Raw genomic sequence first — 27180 nt, 5'->3', positions numbered from 1 at the left:
ATTTATCTCTTTCCGAACTTTACGGCGTTTCTTTCTACTGTGATTTCTCTTTGAATTCCCTTTCATGCCACCTTCTCGTGCCTTGTGCTTGCCGCTACGCATCTCGTCGGCCCGGATAGGCCTCCTACCCGCACAGTCTGAGTGATTATCATTTAAATTAACTCTCTCTCTGCCTCGACTGGCGGACAGCTTAACTGACTCTGGAACAATGCAGCAGTCTTTACTCGAGCTATGCAACTCGCGCTCTTGCGAACTGCCCTCTACTGCATTGCCCAGCTCACACTGTGCATCGGCACACAGCTCGTCGGTCTCGATCGCTGTCTCATCCCCACAGTGCGAATGATTTTTAACTAAATCATCCCTTTCTTGGCTACCTAGAGTGGTGGAGAGCTGCACCGATCCCTGAACAATGCAGCTGTCTTCCCTTGAGCTACGGAGCTCGCAATCCTGCGAACTGCCTTCAACTGCATCGTGCATCTGGCACTTCACTTCGGCACGCAGATTTGACTTGACATGGGTGCTCGTGTCTGCTGGTTCAGCAGTACTCTGTACCTCGCTAACGACCTCGCTAACATTACCTGCGATGCACACGCGCGGTGACTACCAATTCATTCACAGCTGGCCTAGCTCTCCCTACAGTGCTCTGTTGGCACAGCACATCGTCGCTCTCATTACGGCCTTTAAGGCCTCTGTTGCCACTAAGGCATCGTTAGCTGCTTGCACTTTGAGTTCACCTATGAACGTGCTGCTAATCTCGCAGGTGCTACTACTTCTCTCGGCTTTCGACCAAAATCTGCTATCTACTTCCTGCCACTTTCGCTGCGTCCTGCCTACAGATTTCTCAAGCGGCTATTGACTTCGTTGATTGACTGCTCCAAACCTCGAACCTCTTTGTTCAATGCAGCAACGTACTGCCCCGTTACTTCTGTTAGGCCTTCTTCCTACGAAATTCTTTTTAGTTCCTGCCTAGCTTTTTCCTGTTGTTGCTTCATTTCTTCCTGTTCTTGCCTAATTGCTTCCTGTTCCCGTTTTTTGCTTTGAATTCAGTTACCTAGATGTTCGAATAATTTCATATCATTGTCACTTCGAAGAACGGTCTTACGAATTTCTGATTCCGCAAAGTCCTCCTCTACGTCTACCTGGACCTCTTCACACAACCACAACAGGTAAGCTCCCGTCAAACACAATAGGACCATGGTCACTACTTTAAGTTTTGGCTCTGCTGTCACACAATGCTTGCTGCGATACACACGCAAATCAGAATACAAGTAAAAGATCCCAGCGAATCATATCTACACACACCGAGAAATTAAAGCCTGGTAAATTTTACAGGCAAAAGCAAACGCTTAGCCACTCAAGCAGCACCATATCACCAGTCCTTCTCCGCCGTATCCAGTCAGTTGCAAGAGGTGGTCAATCCCACGCCGCCTCTAACTTGATCGGGATACCGGTCGGTCACCATGTGCCAATGTCCGTGAGCTGCCGTTGCTGTCTACGAGCCGTAGGCCGATCTCACCGCTGCCATTCAGTTGTCAGGGTTAGAGTCGGCTCGTAAGGACGAACTTGGGAGGACAGGACTAGGCGAGCAGGACTTATTTACATAATTACATTAGAACAAGCGGTACATTCGACAGTCCAGCGTGACTCCCAAATGGAGCACGCAAGACGAAGCATACAGCATGCGAGCACAAAGCTGCAAACACGCTGCTCCTCGAGCACGATCACACAGCTCACGAGCACGATCACAGAACACACTGACGAGCACGCTGACGAGCACACCCTAAGAGTGACAAACAGCTGCTTATAAACACTCCGTGCTCCATAGGTCCCTAAGTGAGAAAAACGTTCGACCAGTCATCGTAGACGAGCCGGCTTTTTGCGGGAGGGCTTACACACGCACACTTCCGCACAGGTTCACGGTCCCCACCGAGGTCAGACGTGTTCTTCGCAGAATTCGGGGCTTACGTCAGGAAAGGCGCATATTATTCCCCAAGCTGACCCCCGCAGCGTGGCCGCCGGTTCTCCATTGTCTTGCGTCTTGAAAGGCGCGTGGGTCGTTACCGCCAAATACGTTCCCGCGGGAACTCCCCCGCTCGCGGCAGACCACGTAGGCGGTGGCGTGTTCAGTCACAAAGCCCGGTTCGTCGAGCTCATCTCGGCAATCCCGCTACGCAAAGTCGCGGACGCGGTGCATTGTCCTCCCTACACAGTAGAAATAGCGATGCCGATTGGCTAGAGGATGACGGTGGCTTTCCGGGAAATGTCGACGCCGCTGTCGCACCTGGCTGAGAAACCTTGCATGTTGCCACTGCGACAGGCCATTCCTAAGAAGGTAAGAAATGACTTCTGTGGTCCACGAGCCATGCGTTTACTTTTTATATCAATCTTAACATATTTTTATATGGTCGATATAAGTAGAACTGCGGCGAAAAGGATGAGGAGATGTTTTGCTCGTGATGCTATTCATTTTGACTGCATTCAGAGGAAATATGTAGATAGGCAGCTTGGAGGACTAGCGGTCGTCTTTGAAGCGGCGAGGATGGTCGTCGAAGAAAAAAATATTGCCGCCATCGCCCGGAAGACGTTGAAGTAACGCGCGTTAAGTGTTTGATTTACTAGAATTGATATGAATGAAATTAAAGTTACAGCGGCGCGTTCTTCTTCGGTTTCTTCCGCAATGCGAGCTCGCTTGCGTTCTCGGTCGCTCTGCTGTCTCGTCTTTCGTTCCTCTTGGGTTTCGGCTTTCCGGCGTTGTCAGAAGTATCCCATTATGTTTGATCTCGGACATATTTCCCGGATCTCCTTCGGCCATGGCGTAAGACGTCGGTGGTTTAGTTTCATCCATGTGCTTCTTCAAACGCACTCTGGTAGTGAACGTAACGGCGAAACGAGCGCATCTGAGCGGAGATCCCCAGACAGACGGCTATATACATAGGCCTGCACGCATGCTTCTTAGCGAGCGGTCGACGCCTGGTACCATCTATCGGAGAAAATACGCTCACGTGATTAGCTTAATCCACCCGTCTTTGCCGATAGATCTTGTCAAGACAAATCGTTTGGTACCGGTCCCATTTGTAAACGTCTACCCCTTGTCGAGTTACAAACCCCTCAAGATACTTCCCAAATCAGAATTCGCTTCGTTTGGGTGGTCAAAGTGGGCCTAGAATTCGGCTTGCCATGCGATCTGTGTATGTTTCAATTAGTAATTCCATGTATTACAGGTATGTACAATGTTTATGTACTATTAGTCGTGACTTTGTTTATATACCGCCACCTATAGGGTTTTACTGGCATACCAAATTCGGTACACAACTGTCCCCGAGAGGGTACCCATTGTCGGAGTTTATAAAGCGGTGCAGCATGTATGTATAGCGGTCGCGTAATGGGATGGTTTTACTGCCCCGTTGTAGCATGTATGCCTGGGGGGGGGGGGTTAGGGGGGTGTAGGGGCGCAACAAATTTTAGTGGCCGCCATTTAGGCTATGACGTCACAGCTTCGCTGCCCTATTAGATTAGGGAAACCAAAACTATGGCGCTATTTCGTCCCATGGCATCATAACCACGTGATCCCACCTCTATCCGCCATATTGCAGCGTTACGTCATCATTGGCATCTGTTTTTGGCCGCCATCTTCGATTTCAGGTTTCGAAACTATACCGCAATCTTTGACTATAACGTCGTAATCATGTGTTTTCACTTCTAGCCGCCCTATTGGTTTATGACGCCATCATTCGCACCCGAATTTGGCCGCCATCTTGGATATGAGATTCCTAAACCATACAGTTTCTCACTATATTACCAGAGGGAAATCTGGCGATGCTACATTGTGGTAAGCATAGGAATGCCAGTATATTGTGACTTCGGATTAGCATCGTTCTCGGAGAGCCAGGACACCTTGAAGACCCGCCTGGGAAGCACCGTTCCATCTGTCACAATGATTCATTTTCCACTAAAGTGGCGAGGATGGTCGTCGAAGAAAAAAAGATTCACGCTACCGTCTGGAAGATGTTCAAGTAACGAGCATTAAGTCTTTGGTAAAATGCACATAAAAAGCTGTTTTAGCTTTATTATTATAAAAATATTTTGTTTACTATGAGAACTTATTGTTGCATTTACAAACGTAAAAAGTAGCAGTGCGCTGCTAAAACTGGAGGACAGACAACAGTAGCACTCGCTTTGCAACAGTTTGTCGTCTGTTCTTGCTTTTCTTCTCTTGGTTATGCCTTGTAGATGAGTAAAGATGTAATGTGCGTGAATGTAAACATATAATGAAGATTTTACTTTAAGAACGCGTTATTGGTGTAGCCATATCCATGTTTTACACGAAGCCTCTTACAACACCAGCCAACACAAGCCTCGCGGACCCATTTACCGTCATTGCCATGACGCCACATCGCCCCTTAGCAAACTCCCATAGACGTTGGCACCAGATTTCCCTCTAGGAATTATAGTGAGAAATTCTATGTCCTAAACTATGCCGCCATCTTTGGTTATGACGTCATAATCACGTGGATTCACTTCTATCCATCCTATTGGATTACGACGTCACTATTGGCACCAGAATTTGGCCGCCATCTTGGATTATGATGTCACAGTCACGTGACGTCACCAATCGCCAATTAGGTTGCTACAGATTTACTATGTGGGCTGCCATCTTTGATTTATTGGTGACGTTATCAATTGGCGGCCATCTTTGATGTATCAGTGACGGCTCCAATCAATCACTCATTCGATATACTAATGACGTCACCAATCAATCACAATTGGGTTGCTATATCGATTTACATTGGGGGCCGCCATCTTGAATTCCTCAAAATTTCACGCCGAAGGCAGGTGCTAGCACACCCCAAGAAATCGAGAAACATGATGAGTAAGAGCTAACGCTCTTAAAGAAGGAATACCAATGTAACCAACAGAATATTTGTTTTTAGACAATCCCAGGTGATCAAAACTTACCCGGAACGGCGTCTTCCATAGTTCTTCGTTTGCTTTGGGCAGTGGACCTATTTGATTGATCGAAGGACGGCGAATAATGTAGAAAAAGATAGGTTTTATTTTCAAATGTAGTAAGCTCAGTAGTGTCTCCGAGTTGTATTCCAGAGAAAGCAGGGATCCAGCTTGCTCATTTTGCTGCCTTTCTCGCATCCGAAGCTCTCGGCGAAGTAGGGGGTGTTCCTCGCAGCTATGTCTATCCTGCGAGTACGGACAACGTGGAAAGGATAATTTCGGAGCACTTTCCTAAGTAGCCCCTCCCCTTACCGAAAAGTCCATGAACAGTATGAATAAAGCTATTTTAATCTTTTTCTGATCCATTTCTGCGATTAACATTAGACAACTAGCAAAAAAAATTTCGCGTCACACCCACTTCGCCGCTCTCTAACGTGGCGTTAAGAAAACTGCGTAATTTCCCTTTTGACATGACGTGAACATATTGAATGTGCATGATTAAGCCGTACAAAAAAAAAAAGAACATTTCCCATGCAACGTATTATTCGTCATTATTCTTGCGCTTCAGTAAAAATTCTGGGGCTGTGACCACTTCGACCTTTCCGCGACGTCGCAAAACCTCAAAAACTCACTTCGTCCAATGACGTGTATGCACTAAAGATGTATTAATATGCCGTACAAAAATGAAAAAAAAAAACGATTTCCTGTTCGGCATATCCGGAAACTCGCCCGATTCCTAAACCAATATCCGCCGATCGCTCTGGCACAGCCTACGAGGAGTTGCCGGTAAGCATAAATATCTTTGCGAGGTAAGAAAAGTTGCCTGACAGTGTGACGTTGTCGGGCGCTTTTGACAAGTATTCGGCATCCCTCTGTCAACTCTTCTTGAGTGAGGACAGGTGTTAACCGCACTGGTAACTCCCTGTTTTACGCTGGCGCGATTTTAGGCCAACCAGCGCAAGTTAAGCAAGGGGAATCGGACCAATCGCAGACTCTGGCACTACTCTACTCACTTGGTTATTTACTTTCACTACGCTGGTTTGGCCCCACCGGAGTCATATTTTTTTATGCACATTCCTCACTTATTGTCAGCCAGTTAGGCAAGAAAAAACCTTTGAGGGTAGGCAACGAAATTCGCTTTGACAGCACACAAAGGTAACCTACTGTAAACGAAGAGAACATTGATTGGGCTGTTCCAACAATGCTGCGGGTCAGTGTCCATTACTTTTGTCGGCGGTTTCATAAATTTGACGTCAGGAGATTGAAATGAAGGGCTCCACATTTCCACTCACGTTGTTCGCGGACTGCACTTCGCGGCGGAGAGAAACGCACCAACAAGGCAAGGAAAACTATCCGAAAACTAAACGCTTCCAGCAACATGTCGAATAATGGCTAACCCCAGAGAACTTGCGCTTTCGCTAAATTGGTTACAAATTAGTAGTGCTTACGTTTGAAGTAATTTTGAGAAAGCAAAAAGGCTGGCAACAGCATATGTTTATTCGCCTCTTTTTAAGAGTGGGAATTTAGACGACGCGTGCAGCTTTTTGGCGTAGTGGTTGGGAGGTATGACGTGAACCCCAACATGTAGCCTCAGAGATCTTGCAGTGCGCAGCGGGTGCTGCGCAATCACGGAGGTCATGCCGAGAAGCTGCACGTTCTGGGTCATGCGTCATTTCCGCCATAATCGCAGCGTTCTCTTCATTAGGAAGCAACACGTATAGCGGTTTATGGAATGAAAAAGGATTTCAAGAAGCTGGACTGCAGCCATCACTCCCCACAATGCATACACAAGTGAAAGAGATGATAGTATTATTATTCATGCTATAAGAGAAAGTAATAAAGCATCCCTCAAATGAACAGCCACAGAACCGGGAACCTAAATAAAGGAAAACTATCAGAGCGTCCAAAATAATGAATTTGGCTTTCGCGAAATGTTGTGCATGCACTCACCGAGCCTGATATAAGGCAACATGAGTGCAGCGGTGCACTCATGCAAAGGTGCAGCGGTGGCGTAGAGGTAGAACACCCGCCTCGCGTGCAAGAGGTCCGTGGTTCGAATCCCGGTGCCGCGCAATTTTCCACCGGATTAAAAAAAAATCCGCGTGTTGATAAAATTACATAAACAGGCCTGGAGTGTGGCCTGATCCCGGTGACCAGAACCGGTAACGCACTCCCTCACCAGAGCAGGATTGGCCACCCTGATGCAGTACTAGGCCACAACCTCCTATATGAACACAACAATCAAACCCCGGCCCTCAGTCGCCAGCAGCTGCGAAGCAACTGACCACGGCGGCGGTCAGACCTGCGACGCTGCAGAGGGTGCTAAGAATCCCTGGCTCCGGAAAGGCGGCCATTGGAATATGAACTTGGCAACGTTTAACGCTAGAACGTTATCTAGTGAGGCGAGTGTAGCAGTGCTATTGGAAGAATTAGAGGGCAATAAATGGGATATAATAGGGCTCAGTGAAGTTAGGAGGCCAAAAGAAGTATATACAGTGCTCAGAAGCGGGCACGTCCTGTGCTACCGGGGCTTAGCGGAGAGACGAGAACTAGGAGTCGGTCGGATTCCTGATTAATAAGAATATAGCTGGTAACATAAAAGAACTCTATAGCATTAATGAGAGGGTGGCATGTCTTGTTCTGAAACTTAATAAGAGGTACAAAATGAAGGTTGTACAGGTCTACGCTCCTACATCCAGTCATGATGACCTGGAAGTCGAAAGCTTCTATGAAGACGTGGAATCGGCGATGGGTAGAGTGAAAACAAAATACACTATACTGATGGGTGATTTCAATACCAAGGTAGGCAAGAAGCAGGCTGGAGACAAGGCAGTGGGGGAATACGGCATAGGCACTATAAATAGCAGGGGAGAGTTATTAGTAGAGTTTGCGGAACAGCATAATATGCGGATAATGAATACCTTCTTCCGCAAGCGCGATAGCCGAAAGTGGACGTGGAGGAGCCCGAACGGCGAGACTAGAAATGAAATAGACTTGATACTCTGCGCTAACCCTGGCATCATACAAGATGTGGACGTGCTCGGTAAGGTGCGCTGCAGTGACCACAGGATGGTAAGAACTCGAATTAGCCTAGACTTGAGGAGGGAACGGAAGAAACTGGTACACAAGAACCGGATCAATGAGTTAGCGGTAAGAGGGAAAATAGAGGAATTCCAGATCAAGCTACAGAACAGGTATTCGGCTTTAACTCAGGAAGAGGACCTTAGTGTTGAAGCAATGAACGACAATCTTGTGGGCATCATTAAGGAGTGTGCAATATAAGTCGGCGGTAACTCTGTTAGACAGGATACCAGTAAGCTATCGCAGGAGACGAAAGATCTGATCAAGAAACGCCAATGTATGAAAGCCTCTAACCCTACAGCTAGAATAGAACTGGCAGAACTTTCGAAGTTAATCAACAAGCGTAAGACAGCTGACATAAGGAAGTATAATATGGATAGAATTGAACAAGCTCTCAGGAACGGAGGAAGCCTAAAAGCAGAAAAGAAGAAACTAGGAATTGGCAAGAATCAGATGTATGCGTTAAGAGACAAAGCCGGCAATATCATTACTAATATGGATGAGATAGTTCAAGTGGCTGAGGAGTTCTATAGAGATTTATACAGTACGAGTGGAACCCACGATGATAATGGAAGAGAGAATAGTCTAGAGGAAGTTAGGTGGGCAGATGAGATTAGGAAGTTTGGAGGGTCAACATGGCCGCAATTAGTACATGACCGGGGCAGTTGGAGAAGTATGGGAGAGGCCTTTGCCCTGCAGTTCGCGTACCAAGGCTGATGATGATGATGAGGATGATGAGTAGTTAAAACATAACACCCTAAGTATACACTAGTTTCATGAAGCACCGGTCAGGCTCTGATCGAAGCGGCGGCACAAGAAATGTCCCCTGAATTACGCACTTCCAACGCACGCATTATCGCGATAACTGAAAATATTTGATTTACCAAAAATATGTATGAACGAACCATAACACGTCTACGAATCTCTGCGAATGTGAACAATTATAAAGAAAGAGAGAAACAAAATTATCGTGTAAATTTCAGCAACCTACAGATGAGTACGTGGCATCGCGTACCGCGTGAATTTGGTCATCCCACTTCAGATTTCAAAAGCGTACGCTTATATTACCCAGAATTTAGTGAAGCGTCCATGCATACTTCCACCGTACAAATTTGCACGAATGCTGCTGTACATCTAGCTATCAGGAACTAGATATTTTGTTCAGTGCAATACTTTATTATGGTAGGCATTGCAAGGGTAAAAACAAAGCCTCACTGGAAATCGCACCTCTAACGTCAGCTCAAAATAAGCACGCAAAAGCATTGATGTCTAACCTCCTATTTGACACGTCTTGAAGAACAGCGGTAGAGATAAAACTGGGCTCGTTACACAGTTTCCTCAGCTGTGTTACGCAAGTTAGCTTTCGCATTTAGAAAAAAAAATATCAAGCAAGAAATTGCAAAAGAGTGTTCTCCAATTGTGAATAGCTTCTTTGGAGCTGTGTCGCTCTTTCGTCCTTATAGATCTGAATATGGAAGTAAAACTACGTTGGAAATAATGTAAAACGATTACGTTGCGCTAACTGACCGATTATGTTTTAAACTTAGTCAGAGAAGGGGCATGTGTAAGGCGTATAACAATCACACCAGCCTATAAGAAGCACGTCAGCATGTCATTATGAGATATCTACAAGGCATTCTTCAAGCGGTCAATCTTCAAAAGAACTGCCTATTTTTTCACATGAATTACATTCACGCATAAAACGCCTAGCATGTCCACTTACAGTTCTTGGCCTGCCGGGGAACCACAGTGCAGCTGAAATAGGAAGCGCCTGATTGAGACATGTGGCAAATAGCGAATGAAACGAAAAAGTGTGAAGTGATTAGCAAAACGCATCCTTAGGTGATGATTTTCAATGGTAATCGATTAGCATTCAAGGGTGGGGCTACTGTAATTTCATGAATGGAAATTTGATATTCGTAAAGGTTTTTGAAGATTGTTTACCCTACGTAATTATGGTGCTGAGGTTTTCTTTTCGGGTACCTACCTACCCAGAGACCCATGCTGGCTGCTTGGTCGCACAACACCCAGCAGCAAATTGTTCATTAGGGCACGTACTAAGTGTCCCATGTTCTCTGCTGACAAGGCAGCAGCCAGCAAATACTTACCTAGTGGCCCAAGCTAGTAAGACAATTGTGTAACTGGGAAGAGCAGCGTAAAGTGCATGCATGCATGCAGGAATAGATAGATAGATAGATAGATAGATAGATAGATAGATAGATAGATAGATAGATAGATAGATAGATAGATAGATAGATAGATAGATAGATAGATAGATAGATAGATAGATAGATAGATAGATAGATAGATAGATAGATAGACAGATAGATAGATAGATAGATAGATAGATAGATAGATAGATAGATAGATAGATAGATAGATAGATAGATAGATAGATAGATAGATAGATAGATAGATAGATAGAGCTTTGCTGAAGTCAGCCAAGAATGCTAATCAACAATAAATGCTCGAATGGCCATTCTGGAACACTGAACATGGCTATGCTAACATGTTTGGGCGAACACTCTGAGGCAGAAGATAATCAGTCGTCGTAGAACAATAGATACCCCTAGTTAAACTGAACGTTTTGACTACGAGGACTTGTTTTCCTCGCGGAAGAAGACAAGGTCCCTTGCCCATCAGATCACTCCGTCGACATAATCAAGCCCTAATCGAGGATGGTAGGATCGTCTTCGCAACACTCATTCCCCGCGGAGTGACGCACACGCATTAGGGCGGAGAGTACGCTTGCGGTGTTGGATTCTGGTCGTTATCGAAAGTAGGCAGTACGACGCCTCAAGGTGAATCGCAATCCCGTTTGCTCTGTAGCCATTGGCGACCTAAGGAAAATCAGTACAAGCTCTACTCACAAAAACGCAGTGTACCTGCCCGTCTCTTCTGAAAGAGAGCCGATACATCTAGAGACCGCTCACAGTTGGAAGACATTGCTCTGCTAATGCAATCGCTAGCTTAAGTGAAAAATAAAATATTGTTCTTTAATGTATAACATAATTTTTCGCTGAGCAGTGGCATCACGACAAGCCATACCATTTCCCAAGACGTTCAGGTTTCGATACTAAAACCAGTGACGCAAACACAGTTCTGTACTAAAAAAAGCAGCCATTGTAAACTGTCGAAACATCTTAATGCCGGGAAAAACTAGAGAACGTAGTTCGCTTGCGTATCTATGCAGATTGGGCTTGAGTTGGGCAGCGCACATTTACCCTTTTTATTCTTATGTTCCCACCTACAATAGGCCACCTTATAAGTTCATCGTTCGGTTTACGCAAACCAGGAGTTTACTTGTTCGTAAACCTAGACACCCTTCACACTGCTGACTAGCAGAGGTCGCGCGTCCTATGCGGTCGCGATTCGCCTGTTCATACGAAAAGCGCCTGTTTTGCGTAAGATGCTCGCTGCTAGATTTTTTAGGTTGCACGACTGCAGTCGCAACGTTGCTGAACCAATCAGTGGCGCAGCCGCAGGACGTCTGTATATGCTGACGCTCATTTTACTTGACTATGGTAGTGCGAGGAGACGCGAATGGCATTAGCCTCTATAAGTTTCGGTGTGACAACGGGCATGTCAAGCTAGGTGGAGTCGCTCTTGAGTCGTTCCTTGGTCGCCGGTCGCGGTCGGTCACGCAACCTCTGCCATTTGCCGGTGTGAATGCACCGTTACTGCTTGTCGTTGTCGTTTCAGATATTGCATAACACCCCTCTGTTTGCTTACACATTGCTAATTAGAGAACCATTGATCACGTCGGGTCTCAATGTTCGACTGAACCTGTGTTCTCTGAGCCACAATAGGACGAAACCTTAAGCTTATACGCGATATTAAAATCATCTGGAACCGGCTTTAATTTCCTTTATATGCGGTCATATTTGCCGTTATCGTCGGGTATAAAATTTGGAGGACGCTTAAGCTTCGCCTTTAAGAGTGGAACACGACAGATGTAAAATATCCTGATTGCTTGTAACGCTTCCCAGCAACGGCAACGCTCTTGCGGTTGCGCGGAGGCGAGCGTGATAGTCTTGTTTGCATGGAACCGAGCGGCCCGTGCCGCTCGAAAACTGGTTTGTGTTTGAGTTTCTGCTTAACAGTATCGTGTTTTCTTGTACTTTAAAATTAAATTCCGATGCTATCATGTCTGTAGGTTATGTTTAGGTCGCACTACGATGATATTTCGCCAAGCGACGTCCGATGCAGCCATCAGATTTTTTGCGACGCGGGGCCCTTAACGCTGTTGTGTTATAAGTGTCTTAGGTTGTCCTCCGCTGTGATTACTTCCTTAGTAATGCTGCTACGGGGGTCATAGTCATGAGTGTAGCCATGAACACTTTCTTGATGCGCGCGTTCTGCCGCATACCAGTAGGGCGGCCTCCTGAACGACAGGCAAAAGCCGCAGCTTTGATGCCGAAAGAGGTCGTCCGTTTTTGTACGACGTATAGGTGAGGTGGTGCATGACACTACAATGCGCCGTTGAAAGATAGCGCCTTCACATATAAAAACGTTCTCTATAGTGGTCTGCGCAAGCCCAGTGTCCTACGGACTACATTTCAAAGACAGTGTGGCAGTTGCCAACGCAATGCTGAGTTTCAGCACGATGTTTTTGCATGGTCTTAAGCATGTAGTTCATGATAGAAGCGTTCCTGTCTCGCTTACAAGTCGTAGAGATGGTCTCCTATATTAGGAAAGAACGATCGTCATTTATTCAACACAGCGCTCTCTCTTTTTGTCTACCGGATGCATTCATTGTCATTTCATGGAAGCAGATAATAATAAAGTAACTTATACGAGCACATGATGAAAGATAAGTGAGTTTCTGTTTAGCTCATCTGCACTAATAAATCCTGCCATAGATTGTCTTAATTACAGTACCCGTAATGTAAGCATAACACGCTGTGGTAATGAAGCTCGTTTCAATGTCGTTTAATATAAAGCACAGTAAATGGAAGGCCAGGCCTGCAAATCACGACACTTCCATAAACTTCACGTGGCCGGCTTGCGCTTTCCGAAATGCATGGGCAAACCAAAGTTTTCCCTGTTTCTTCTTTTGAATAACATAAAAACCTCGCTGAAAAATATTCGTGCTTTTTTAAACATTCGTGATTTTTTCCCCGTGTCTATAAGTGGAAGCTTGACCTAACTTGAAGCAAGTAAATTGCAAGATATGGTGCTTAGGTTAGCCTTAATGGTTTCTTTCAGATGAAGACCTTGCGTAGTAACTATACGCAGAGAAATTGCAGCTCAGCTACTGGAGCCGGTTCTAGAGGAGATAATTGCTTTATCACACAGATGGGACATAAGGTCTGAAGTAAAAGTCCTCTGCAGGCTCCGTAGTGTGGAAGAAGAAATTATGGACATCCTAGAGAAGTAATGAAAAATATATTCTCTTTTAGAAAAAGATATGACAACGCGCGTAAATTTACGAAGCACAATGTGGCGATACCTAGGAGCTCCACTGTGGAATCACAAAACGTAGTCACTAATATACGCCAACGCCGCCACGGCGGCAACAACAAATCACTTTAAAGGTTCCCCTGCGAGAGAAGTACTTTGCGGCTTGCACTAGTCCTATTATAACGCAGATGTTCGAGATTGAACTAAGATGCACATCTATGGTGCTGAATGAGTAAGTCAAAGTCATCCTTATAGTTTTTTTTATGAGAAGACGCATTCTGCTTACCAGGGCCCAGTTGTAGAAGAAAAGTTGTGTGGAGCTGAGGTCACTGACCCAGTCGATGCGGAACTCAGGACGCGGGAAGGCCTTGTGTAATACCAGCTTCTTGAAGTACTAGGAAAGGAGAGAATCGGAGGGACAGACCGTTATGTTGCACGAAGGCAGCAACGAAGTGCCCCCTATTTAAACTAACAAAACGGGAACGCTTTTGGCAGAACTGTCTCAGAGCTCCGCATTCATGCCACCTAAAGGAAAAAAGATACAACAGCAGCCGCAGCACTTGAAAGATAGTGGAAGTGCGAACACATTGTCGATTGCCCTATTCATGAAAAGAAGCATGACATAAATGATGTTGGTAAGCAGCCATTTGACCTATTGAAACAAAGATACTGCCTCTAAGTGCAAAATAAATTGTCGCTGCTTTTGCAGCAGGATTATTTATCACTCCAGCTTTTGTATACAGGAAATTAAGGTACGTCAATTATTTAAAAAAAATAAAGCAGAATACTTGTAATCCTGTAACAGCGCGCCCAGAACACTCACTGCAATTACAGATTGCTTATTGCAATACATTTGCTTACGGCATCACAGATGACTCCATTCATGGTGGCGTAGTTAAATGCAGACAAATGTTGTTATAAAAACTTTAAATTATGAAATAACCATTTATTGTACGTGATATCTGGAAACTTCGTATCGAAACGTTAATTTGCATTCGAGGGGTCACACAAAGTAAAAATTTCGCCCGTGTTAAACGTCGCAATACATGCAGCTAAACTGATTCTGCTATACGTCTTTACGGTAGATTTAAAGCAATGCATCTGTGTCTTCATGTTTTACAACTACCGGTATCTTGTCGTAAAAAAAAGTTATTGACAGCAGTGTTACAGAAGTCAACACTTTTAATGCAACAAGAGTTAGGCGATTGCCAAATGAAAGCATATCTCCATTCCACAGACATGCTGTTATACGAAGCCAGAGTTACGACTCCACCTTACGGAAATTCCACTAGCAAGTGGTGCTGTCGCCCACACCGGTGCTAAGAAGACCGGCACGCAAATACTTGTAACAGTGAGTATTGAGTCCGCAAAAATGCGCCTGTTCGGTAGGTCTACGTCATTGTTACGCCACATTCTACCGAGACGTCCTGTCAACATGCAGGTGAAGGGAGTGTCGTAAAAAAAAAAAAAAAAGGAGGGACAAAATTTATTTTTTAGCCAGTTCGCCAGAATGAAAAGAAAAAAAAAAACACTCTGGAACGCTCTCCAATAATTCACCGTTATGAGACCAGTCGTAGGCGGTTGTTTATTCCGGTAAATCTAGAATAAAGTGTGCCTTCTGCGTCACGGAGGTCGGAGTCTGGCTGTTTTCAGCACAAATTAGTCTAGCGCCAAGCAAGGGCAAAACATGACACCCTCCCGAACACTCGGAGCAGATTCGTTGTATGGCTCACCCGTAGCGCCGGTGTAACAGCCGCGACCATGTACACGTCCGCGGTGGTCTCGATGGTATCCTGGGAAAAACGAAGGGGACCATTGCTGATTAACAAATACCAAGCGTCCTTGTTGCAGTACTGATGCATTACAGATACGGAATATTACATGGGGTCTTGAAAAACAATTCTGAGGCTGCCTGAAACCACACGATTCTGAGGCACGCGCGCATTAGTTGGACAGTGGATTAATTTAGACCACCTAGAGCTCTTTAATGAGCCCCCAAAGCACGCTACGTGGGCGTTTCCGCATTTTGTCCCCATCCAAATGCGGCCCCCGTGGGCCAAATTTGATTCTGCAGCTCGGACTTAAACGCTAATGCCACTATGCCAACATGGGTTGTCCGTGCGTTTTGTTTTAGAGTATTATATACATTATAGTATATATTATTACATATATCTGATATGTGTATATGTACTTGGCATATTTATTTATTTATTTATTTATTTATTTATTTATTTATTCACATTACCTTAAAGACCCATTGAAGGGCATTGAGTAAGGGGGGCAACAGTAATTACATGACAAAAATAGCAAAGTGCAACATTTTTATACACTATTAAGACGCAGCAAATTCAGTTTATCACTGATGTTTCACGACTGGAGATGGACGCAATGTGATCCGGGAGACTGTTGCAATGTGAATTAGCTATTGGTATCTGTGATGAATTAAATGCCTGCGTTTCACCATGAATGCTCATGAAACTAAGTGTGCTGTGAATGCGACGAGATGTGCGCACACGAGCATGAAGCGGCAAGCAGTGAGAGTCATTACTGTAAATGTACTTGTGAAACAGACATGACACAGACATATATATATATATATATATATATATATACATATATATATATATATATATATATATATATATATATATATATATATATATATATATAATGTACTTATTCGATACAATGACGCGTCGGTAGCACAAAAGGTGCTTTTTGGACTATTCAATATTGCTTGTTTTTAAATTTCATACATGTGTGTCAAGTGGTGTGCCTGAAGAGGCGGACATCGTATGCAAGAGAAGAAAAAATGTGTCATCAAGCACTTCACGTAGTGCTTTTAACTAATCACTTTATGGCACATAGTCTAATTTACGGATTGTATTAGGCGAGTTCGCACGCTTGTCCAGTTGCAAGGAACGCGCAATATGACGCCAGTTCCGAGATGGTAATTTACTATGCGGTCAACGAAAGGCAATAACGTTGCAGTTATTTTCTTGTTTAAATGCATGAAACGGCATTTCACTAAAAAACGAAAAAAGTAAGTTGAAGAAAAGATAACTTTTTCAAGTTTGACGTTCATATTTTGAAACTGATGTTATAGAAAATTTATTTCCAAGTGCATGTCTTGCACACTGCCCGGCTGCAAATCGTAAGTTGCAATGTGCCGTTCAAAGTGATCAGTTAGAAACCGAATTAGTGAAAGCTTGTTACTTATTGAATCATGCATGTCAATTTGTTGTGCATGCAATGTCCGCCTCTGCGAACAGTCCAGATCTATTAATAGTATTCTGCGATCTGTCACATGTAAATTAAAAGAAAACTCTGAATAATCTAATTTAACATCTGCTATTTTATGGAGGCTTCAATATATGAAACGATGGCAACATATGTGATTTCTTCCTTATTTGGAACAGATGAGACAATTTAGCGGATTCCACCAAATTTCGAACGTTGCTGTAAAAAGTGGGCTGCAAACAAACACTGAAAAAAAATAACACTGTCCATAACCATACGGAAAACGACAATAATCACAATAAGAAGAAACGGCACCGGTCACCAGACTCTCGGGCGGGGCCGTATATTTGCCAACCTAGCAGTCTGGTAAAAATGCTTATTGAAGAAGCAACCAAAGCAAATAATTATATATGATCTACCCGAAACAGTAGTACAAGTTTAACAAAAAGCGTTCTATGTAATACAATATGAAAAAAAAATCATATAAAATATGGCATGAAAGTATCGGTGCATGCCTGACATGAGAGAATGTAAAGACAGCGAAAGTAAGGGGAGTACGGTCGAGCCACTGCCCCAATTGTTTCGAACCGAATATGTTTCTACCGTGCTAGCCAGGCAAACGGAGGAAAGGTGAAATAACATGCAATGCGAATGAGCATCCTTACCCAGGGGCATCGTTGCGTATAGAATTCGCGTAACGTGGTGGATTTCATTATATCTGCGACAATATCAACCTTTAGGTTTCGGTGACAGTTGGCCCGTTACCACGGTACGTGATACTTTGGGCCGTCTGCACGTTATGCCGCTGATTACTGCGCAGGTTACCGCGACTGTGTAACAACATGGCGGTGGCGATGCCCGCAAAAGCTCGCTCCGATCTGAACTTGCACTTGCCACTTGCTATCCGTCGCAACCGAAACGATTTCTTGGTGAAATTAGCCTTCGCTTTGTCCTACAATACGTTGAGGACTAAGTACTAGTGGCACTTCATAGTTACCGTTGAGATGAGATGCTTGTATTGACGCCACTAGGCCTTCAGAGATGGCACTGAGACGGTAAAGTGGCATCTTTTTGAACTAGCAGACGGCGTCACAGAATCAGTGTTGTCTGGGCATTGGCGACGCGCAACGATTTAAAAGTAGAATATGCTAAATATGCTAAAGAACTGATCTCTCGGCATGTCTGCCAGTGTTTAGCGGAAAGTCGGCGCACGTGAAAACGGCCGAACCTATCTAACGTGTCACGTTCCAGATCACACAAAAGTTTTCGAATACATCCCACATTGCGACATTGGGTCTTGAAGCTCCAAATTGCATGTCACTGACAGCCAGTGGAGTCTGAGACACTACCTTCAGAACAGCCAGATAGAGAAAACCGAGGGGACAAGCATACACGCTCACAACTACACAACAGGAAGCACCGAGCGAAAGAAACACGCGAAAACACTTGCACCTATACGAGCGCTTAGACAGCTGTCAGTTTTTGGTCTGCATACAAGTGCAGCTACTCTTGTGAGCTAACGATATTTGGGAGGCGCATGCGGTTGTTCCATTCTGTTGCCTTCCTGTATTTTCGGCGCCAAGCCCCCACCATGCAGTGGCACCGCTGTAGCCCTCCAGTGCTTGAAACCCAGTGCAAGCACGTGATACAGTTTCTCAATACGTGAAGCGGCGGAACGCATGCTTTCGCAACCAGTTGAGACTTTGATACTGAATGACTGTCATGAGAGGACAAAGTAAGGATGGCCTGGTAAAGCTGATTCTTAAATAATATGGCAGAGTTGCAGATCTTGGCGCATATGGCCGTTGGAAAGAAGCGATGTTCGACAATGTTTATTAGGGAAGAGGTAGCACAATTTACATAGCGCAACTGTGCCTGATTACGTACTCATTACAAACAACGGCAGGGAAATCACCGCTCCCTAAAGAGATTTCTGAAGAAGTCTAATGCGGCAAGTGCATAGCTCCGAATGTCCTCTGAGGTATGTAATGAGCCATGTGTGCTAGAATGCTGTGAACGTCGTAGGACGATATTGAATGGATTTAAGTTCAAACTACCACTGGATTTATTTGGTTATGTCTCATTTCTGTGTAACAGCGGTACACTGCGTAAATGCACGCAACCAATAGTCACCAGAAAGCAGATTCATCAATGTACATTATCAAACAGCTCCACCAATGATTGACCACGTGCGGGTCATTGTAACACACCGGAATAAGTTCGCAGTTCCGACGTACAATGGAAGTAAAAGAACGCTTACAGCTCTGTAATGACACCGCAATAGCAGTTCGTGCGGTGATTTGCACGGCACAAAATAGTCTACAAAAGAAATGGATGAGTTCAAGTGAATTTACTTCTTGGCAATATGATGACGTAGAGCTTGAGTTAGGGTTCTTTCGAACGTGAAATGACGGGCAAAAGTAGCGGTCGTAGCGCCGACATATAAACCTCATCACTGTTTTCTTTCGCTAGACGTAATTTCGTTTACCTATCACTTTCAATACACTGAATACATCGATCCACTACCAATAAAAATGATTGAATAAGCATTACTACACATGAATACGATGTTTGTGGTACTCGGTAACAAATCGTAAACGGTGCGTCCCATTCGGGCGGTATGATTGCAGTTGTGTGCAGTGTCTACGAGTGAATGCGACTGTGTCGACTGCGTCATTATTGCACCAGAAAAATAGCACGTGCAGCAAAGCCAATAGCCGCGGCATGTGTCACGTAACACCCGTTTGAAGGCGATTAGTGCGTTGAGCACGGTAGTGCGGGCGATAGTTTTGATACTCACGTTGTCCTTGCGGTCAGCCTGTAGACAGTCAGTGTACTTCTCCATTTTCCTCGTCCACGAGTAGCCGACCCAGTTCTCGGGACTTAGCTGGTTCTTGACTACCATGGATCCTGCGAATGGCCTCGATGCTCATTGTTACTGGCAATACAGAGTCCGAACCAAAGCCTATGTTAGCGCGCCCTTCTTGAACGAGCACTAAGCCGAACAACACACCAGGACCGGCTAATGCTTTTATCTGGAATCGCTTTTCTTTCGCAAAGAAAATGTACATACATCTTACGGCATGCAACACACCCGAGCTGCACTTGCTTATTTCTTCTTTGTTTGCACTTCGCCAAATGTGCGTATCTCTCGTTTGCAATAAAGATTCCCAGATAAAAACCAGAGCTTGTACTTATCTGATCTTCGGTTCTGTTCACGTTCGAGTAGTCGCACTATTATGCTTTGAATCAAGCAGAATTAAGCAGCCCAATCGTGGACATTACAGTTTGAACACATCGCATAATGCAAAAACAGACTAAAATTGCTGTAACAGCAAGAAAATTTACGAGACAAAAATCATACTCTCTATGTTCTGCATCCACAGACATCCCAGTGTGTTTTTATAGCGTATTAATATCTGGTTTTATGCGTACACAACTTTTATTCGTACACAGAAGTGGGTGCGTTCTCTCTCCGCGGCTGCACCGAAGGAACACCGGGAAGGCCAGGAAAGGCGCCGAGCAACAGCGAGCGTGATCTCAGTGAACCGAGATGCGGGGATGAGCGGCAAGCATGAAAGCGGGGAGGGGGCAGGCTGCCGTTCGCTTGTTGGTTCTGGCTATTCGCTTAAATTCGCAATGATAGCACGTAGCTTCCGCGTAATCTGTTATACGTGAATCAACGCACATTCTTACTCAGTTGGCTGTGCCTGGCTACATCTCAATATGCACTGGACTGCTCGGCGAATGCGCGTGTGCAGTTCCATAGACAGGCTTGTTGTGTTACACAGGATGTCTGTCACGATGTGCGCGTAGTGAATAAACGGAAGACGAAGGCGACGACATGCGAAGAAGAGCGGCGACAGCACATCGGCATCAGGCTCGCGTGGCCAAATGAGTGAGAAAAAAATGGGAGGACGCTTAAGCTTCGCCTTCAAGAGTGGAATGCGATAGCGTTATCGCACCCCGTTCGCACCGCCCACTTATTCGCTCGGCATGTTCCTGAGCAAGCGGAACGAACCAACGAAATCGGTGTCTCGGAGGGAGAAACGATCTACGCGAGCCAAACGTCGTGATCGGCATGGACAGCCGGGCCGCGACGCGCTGTAAAGGAGGACTCGAGCATGGGGTTGACGTCTCGATGGGATCCTCCTCTATCTCGCTTGGGAGCACCACGTGCACGCATGACTCCTCGCCAGCAGCACGGCACACATCGCAGAGGACGCTTTCCCACCAGACGAGCTACGGTGCAGCGATCACGTCAGAGGCGTCCCGCATCGGACGCTGCACCTAGGAATCGCGCAGTGAGCGGAAAGAGGAGCCGCGTCCCCTGATCACGAGGGTTCGATTGACGCAGGCTGGAAGTTGGAAGGGGAGAGAATGAAAAAGCTTATTAAACGCAAGGGTATTGGGGCATCTTCGCACCGGTCCCCGCACGACCCCAATGCGCTCAAACGAGACGAAGGGGAGAAGCGGGCGAGTGGCGCGCCACCTGTCGGGGCAGCGCTATACATCGCGAGGAGGGGGTCTTCTGTGTTTGCCACAAGATGGCTCTGCGTGTGCGCCAAGCTTAGAAGAAATGTAGCTGAAACGTACTTCATTACTCGTTTAACGGCGACTTCTGTAAATTACATGCTCATAAGTGGCGATATATACCGCAGTGTAACTTTCTACGGCACGTTTCTAAGGCAACACCACATTCACTAGAGGCGCTTTCGTCGCGCTTTGAACCATCGAACTTATGGCTGAGTGGCTGAGTCTCCGTCTCACACTCCGGAGACCCTGGTTCGATTCCCACCCAGTCCATCTTGTAAGTTTTTATTAATGAATTGCCTTACGGGATTTTTTGCTCATGGCCAACGACGCCAACGACACCGGCTTTTCTGCGACACGAGCTGCTTAACGCTGTCGTGTTAAAAAGAAGCAGGCGGAAGGGCGCGTTCGAGGGTTCGGAGGGAGACGGCAAGCGTGTCAGCTGACGTGGCGGCACCGAGAAGATGGGTGTCCAGGGCGCGGGAGTAGCGGCCTGCCGAGTTCCTGACCAAAGGAACTCGCACGATGTTCGATGGAATGAACTCGCAAACGTTCGATGTTAGAAAACCCCGCAGCCCGCGGGTTGGCGAACATCGCAAGGGCGTCCAACCCGTGCACACAGCCAGCGTCTCTGTCGCCGTGCTCAAGCACCGTGCCCAAGCTCCGACTGGCGAACGCCGAAAGGGTGTCCGGCCGTTGCCCCCTTCACATCCAAGGATGGATGTTATAAGTGTCGCCTTTGGAACGGGGTGGAGGGTTGCGCCACCAAGCTCTTGTTATTTTATTGCCTAATGCCCTACTTATGCTAAAAAAGAAAAATAAAGAAAAAAATACCAATGATGAATTCCAAAGCTTCTGAGCCCCTATTGTGAAGTTTGTTTCTGTACGCCTCCGTTGTTTCTGTTTTCACTTGTTTTCTTCCACCAATCTTCCAATCGCCTCTTACTAATCTCTATTCGGAACATGTTTACATTGCCCGGCTCTCGATAAACCAGAGTGCTTAAACGAGACCAATGCGTACTCAATCGACCACTGGGCAGATATCTGCACATTCCAATACAACATGCTCGAAGGTTTCTTTAGCTTTACCGCAGCAAGCACATGCTTCTTCTTTCTTCTGATACCTCGCTTTATAAGTGCGTGTTTAAGGCGCCCTGATCTCGCTTCGAAAAGTAATGAGCTTCTCTTGGAGTTATCATAAATTGTTTCTTTCCTCTTAAGTATTTACTCATGACAGGTTTCTTTTCCATTGCCGTCTCCGATGAGAATATCTCAGCCTCTCTGCCTTTCTGCTTGACGTTTTTCATTTCATTTATTCATTTATTTTACCCTCAAGGTACATAGTACATTATAGTGGGTAGGCTAAGAGAATACAAAGTAAACATCGGTAAAAATAACTAAAACAAAATAAATAACGGCATTTATAATTACAAATTTGAGTTGACATCCGATGATAACAAACAGAGGTACAAAAGATACAAATACAAATGTGATGTATACAATGGTAAAGAGGTTCGAAAAACATATTATGTACAGTAGATTTACAAAATGCATTGTTAACTTTTTGATCATGGTGCTGATGAAAACGCTGCAATAGAAAAAGGTACATGCACATAGGCAAGACAAATAGTAAATATATTAGAAAAGTTCGTTTTCAAGTGCGTTTCTAAACATAAGTGGATTAATTATACCTGTTAATGAAGGCGATAAGTTGTTCCAGTCTTTGCTAGTCTTTGGTAAGAATGAATTCGTGCCCATGATAGTATGGAAATGCGATATGCTAACTTTCTTATTATGATCATGACGAGAAGAAATGAAAGGTGCTGGCCTGATCCAAAGAGTGTGTAAAAAAGGTGTTATGATAATAGAGTTTGTGAAAAAGAGAAATGCGTGAGTGTTTTCGGTGGTCGGATAAGAGAGGCAGGTTTAATAAACATTTCATGCGTGTTACGCTTGCTGTCCGATTGAAGTTATTTAAAATGAAACGGGCTGAGCGGTCTTGTATAGCTTTCAGCGTATGTATTAGTGTTGAATGCCAGGGATCCCATATTGATGAAGCATACTCAAGTTGCGAGCGAACGTAAGTGGTATACATTAATTGTTTTAAAGATGATGGTGCATGAGAAAAATTTCGGCGCAGGTACCCTAAAGTGCGGTTTGCTTGGACACTATAGTATCGATATGCGATTTCCAAGACAAATTGTTAGTTATGGTCACTCCTAAAGAACGATACGAGGTCACGCAATCGAGTGATATATTAGTGAGAGAGTAATTAGGAGAACTAGAGTTAGTACGGGAAACCCTCATAGCTTTGCACTTCTTAATGTTAAGTTGCATTTTCCACGTGCTGCACCAATCAGTTATTTTATTTAAGTCAGTTCGCAGAGCTGTTACATCACAGACATTGGAAATTTTGCGGTATATCACACAATCGCCTGCGAATAAACATATATTTGATGAAATATTAGTAGGTAAGTCATTAATGTATATAAGAAACAAAAGTTTCTGTGTTGCTCACCATACAGGCCGTATACTTGCTGGTAAGCTTCCTAGTTCTTTTCCTTCAATGTGAATCAATGTTATTCCTCTACAAATGTCTGAACAATATCCCAGCCCATTTAATTTCTTCCGTATCCCTGAATCGTTCTTCATAATTAATTTTACTGTGAGCTTCTCTAACTTCAAAACTTGTGCAGCCCATCTCACCCTGCACAGCTTCATTTATAGTCTTCCCGTGAGCACCCAATGCGAGGCGCCCGACTCAGCTATGGTAGCCATCAAATCCTGATTGTACCCCTGATTTCAAGCAAACAACGGCATTTCAAAATGTAAGTCCTGAACCATTAAACGTTCCACATATCCCGAAGCACCTCGTACCTATTGTATCCCCAAAGCGCTCTGTGTCTCATTATGGCCACTTTCTCTTCCAGTTTACTGTTGCGTTTTCTTTCCAAGCCCGATGCTACAGCGCCATCAACTGCCGCTGCTTCGCCAGGCCTGCAAAAGCGTCGAACCTCGCTGCCAGCATCTCCGCAAGGCCCACATGTGCCCACCGTCTGGTGATACAACTTTAGCGTTGCCCACTCGGTGAGTTTTTTATTACCCGATACAGTAATGTCTGAACATTGGTGTTAAGTGGAAGCTTTAGCTCGGGTGCTCCTATCTAAATATTTATAGAAGGAGAATTAGTTTTTCTCGGGGATTACTGCACTAAATATGACAAAGTCTGCTGCATTTAAAGAAAAACTTATAATTTTGTGACGGTTGGTTGCGAATTTTCAATTTAGGTCGTAAATATTTCATTAAAAATTGACAAAAATCGAACATTTTCAGCCAACAAATTTTTCAAGTTTACACCTCTGTAACACAGCAGTGAAAAATCATATCAGGATATTTTGTGAATTGCATATAATAGTACATCTAAAGCGGACAAAATCTGTATGTTACACATGAATCTAAAAAAAATTTTGTAACATGGAAATACAGCCTTTGCGAAACCCATGTACACAACGTAACAAACATACGTAACATATAAATTTACATAGCAAATTCGTCCGCTTTCAATGATACAATGGATGTTGTTTACAGAAACGTGATCTCTTCTTGATGCAGAGCTATTAATTTGTAAACTTCGTGCTTCTATTTTTTTTCGAACTTTCGTATTTTGGAAAACTTTTCACAAAATTCAGGCTCTAAATAGAAATTCCGCTTGCAACATTCACTAGAATTTACCTTGCTCTCTCAAATGCAGCAAATTTCATTAAAATCACTCCAGGAGGTTATCTCAGAAAAGCGTTTTGGATTTTACCTGTATTTGAATTGGCCGCGTCGCAGTTGGGCACGAGCTAAAGCTTCATCTTGACGCCAACTTTGTTTTCTATACCTTGTATTCAGCTGTCCCGAAAATATAATTTTTATGTTTGTTGTAGACGTGTACGAAGGGCTGCTTTAATCGTTTTCAAATGCTTTGTTTTAAAATGCATTCTAAACACGACACGCATAGCCTCTTGACAGTATCCCAACTTTCATGCACCAAGATTTAAAGATATGCCACTATCACGTAGCTCGACATAACCAAAGCAATGCCGTTTAACGTCCCTTGGAGATACTCATTACTTTTTCCAGTTCCGCCTAATTGCGTAATTAGCTTTAATTATTTACTGAACTTCTCAAATATTATATTTAGATTAAAAATACCAATCACAAAGTTGTAGAACAGCATTAAGATCACCCCATACAGCTTCCTGTTGCCCAATACGCGCTGCATGAAACTGTTTTTCCGATTGTGAAAGAAGCCCACAGATACATGCAAAATTGCTGAGACACTTTGCATATATTCGCGAGCTTCTTACAAGCTCGGAATAAAACTTTTATGCAGCATGTATCGAGCCACAGAAAGCTGTGTCGGTAGGTTTGCATGTTGCTCTACAACTTTCTGATTTGCACTTTTCCTCTAACCATCATTATTTGAGATGTTGGTTAATTCATACTAATTACATAATTCGGAGGAATGCACAAGATAATCGGAATATCTCCAAGCGACGGCAAACAACATTACTTTGGTTCTGTCCAGCTAGGTGGCATGAGCCGTAGTTGGCAGTTTTCGGCAGTTGCCACAGACGCTCAGACGACGTGGCAGCGTTGCGTTTAGCCTCTGCCTTACACATGCAGTGCAGACCACTGCTACTAGTCATTTATTATTTATTTTTATCAATATAGTTAGCTTTATTTGAGGTCCACCTTCTGTAATCTTGACTAACACTCCGCCAGAATTAAAGCCCGCAAGAAATTATCTAGTTTACACAGTTGCGCTATCTTATGACTCGCGGAGCTTCGGACCGACCGGTTAATTATACCCTCAAGCTGGATTCACTAGCCCGATCTTGTGAGAGCCATACTTACCGGTCATTGTCAAAGCTCTCATAACTCCGGTCATCACCAGGTAGCCTGACGTCGCAGCGAATATCCGACTGCGGTGTGGTAAGAGTAATGCGAATTTCAGGTTTAAAAGCAACACATTGTAAAGGCGCGGTCCTGCCAATCAAAAAATGCATTGCACACTAACGAATCGCAATTTGCAACAGTAAAAATGCATGGATGAAATCAGACAGTGAAGACGCTGACCCACAAGCTGCACTTTCTATCTATTACTTATTACTTTATTTAGCTGTCCCGTAAATAAAATTTTTATGTTTGTTGTACATGTGTATGAAGGGCTTCTCTAATCTTTGTTTTCAACAGTGGAAATCGTAGCGCACGATTTGATAAATTGAAGAGCCGAACTTTCAGATTCAAGTACCCGAAGCTACTCCTAAGGACATCAATATATATAGACAAAAGTTAGGGGCAGTGGCGTAGTTAGATCGTCTGTCACCCAGGGCCCTTAGCTCTTCTGTCACCCCCCCCCCCCCCCCCCCCCCGGGTGCAGTCGATGAAGGCGAGGGTATCGACAATTTTCGGGTGTCTTCAGACGTATATGACCCCCCCCCCCCCTCTCTACTGGCCCCGTGCACTCGGGGCCCACTGCCCCCCGGCCCCCCCTGTTGCTACGCCACTGGTTAGGGGCCGTGCAAAGTCTCTTTAAAATATACGGCCATAAGTTAGCATTTGACCAGACACTTAAAAAAAAAACAGCACCCAAATCAACAAAAAAGTTTTCTTTTTGTAGTTTAACGACGAAATATTCCAGAATTCTTGATGCATATTGTGAGCGCGTCATTAGGTATAATTGCTACGAAGCTACATCACCGAGGAAACGCTGTTTCTTCTACGTTACAATACAAATGTGTGGCCCACGTATGGGGAGTGCTTAACGAATGCTTCACCTGCGCCGCGGGTCGGCCCGGTATTGCACTATGTTCGGGATCGGCCCAGGTATGGGGAGTGCTTAAGAGGAAGCTTTAGCTCGCGTGCTCCTATCTAAATACATGTAAAAGGAGAATTCGTTTTTCTCAGCAACCTCCGCACGAAATTTGA

At 44.6% G+C, this 27180-nt stretch overlaps 1 protein-coding gene and 1 long non-coding RNA gene across 2 annotated transcripts in view; both read right to left on the bottom strand.

The window, feature by feature from the left end:
• Positions 1-5030: 5030 nt before the first annotated feature.
• On the bottom strand, positions 5031-9784 carry LOC129382666 (uncharacterized). Its single transcript, XR_008610705.1, has 2 exons — positions 9752-9784; positions 5031-5193 (listed from the first exon to the last, which is right to left on the bottom strand). It is a non-coding gene; the product is annotated as an uncharacterized lncRNA (long non-coding RNA).
• A 3714-nt stretch (positions 9785-13498) lies between these two features.
• The window catches only part of LOC126523602 (uncharacterized), a 69741-nt gene continuing 56059 nt past the window's right edge, over positions 13499-27180 (bottom strand). The window contains exons 8-11 of the mRNA XM_050172197.2: positions 26107-26174; positions 19472-19581; positions 15165-15224; positions 13499-13825 (exon numbers count right to left, since the gene is read on the bottom strand). Of these exons, the coding sequence (XP_050028154.2) occupies positions 13517-13825; positions 15165-15224; positions 19472-19581; positions 26107-26174 (547 nt within the window). The 3' untranslated portion in view covers positions 13499-13516. The remainder of the gene's footprint in view (positions 13826-15164; positions 15225-19471; positions 19582-26106; positions 26175-27180) is intronic.

The sequence above is a fragment of the Dermacentor andersoni genome, chromosome 6 (genome assembly GCF_023375885.2).
Source record: "Dermacentor andersoni chromosome 6, qqDerAnde1_hic_scaffold, whole genome shotgun sequence".
Lineage (NCBI taxonomy): Eukaryota > Metazoa > Arthropoda > Arachnida > Ixodida > Ixodidae > Dermacentor > Dermacentor andersoni.
Note: the sequence above shows the minus strand (reverse complement) of the source record. Positions and strands in the feature narration are given on the sequence as shown.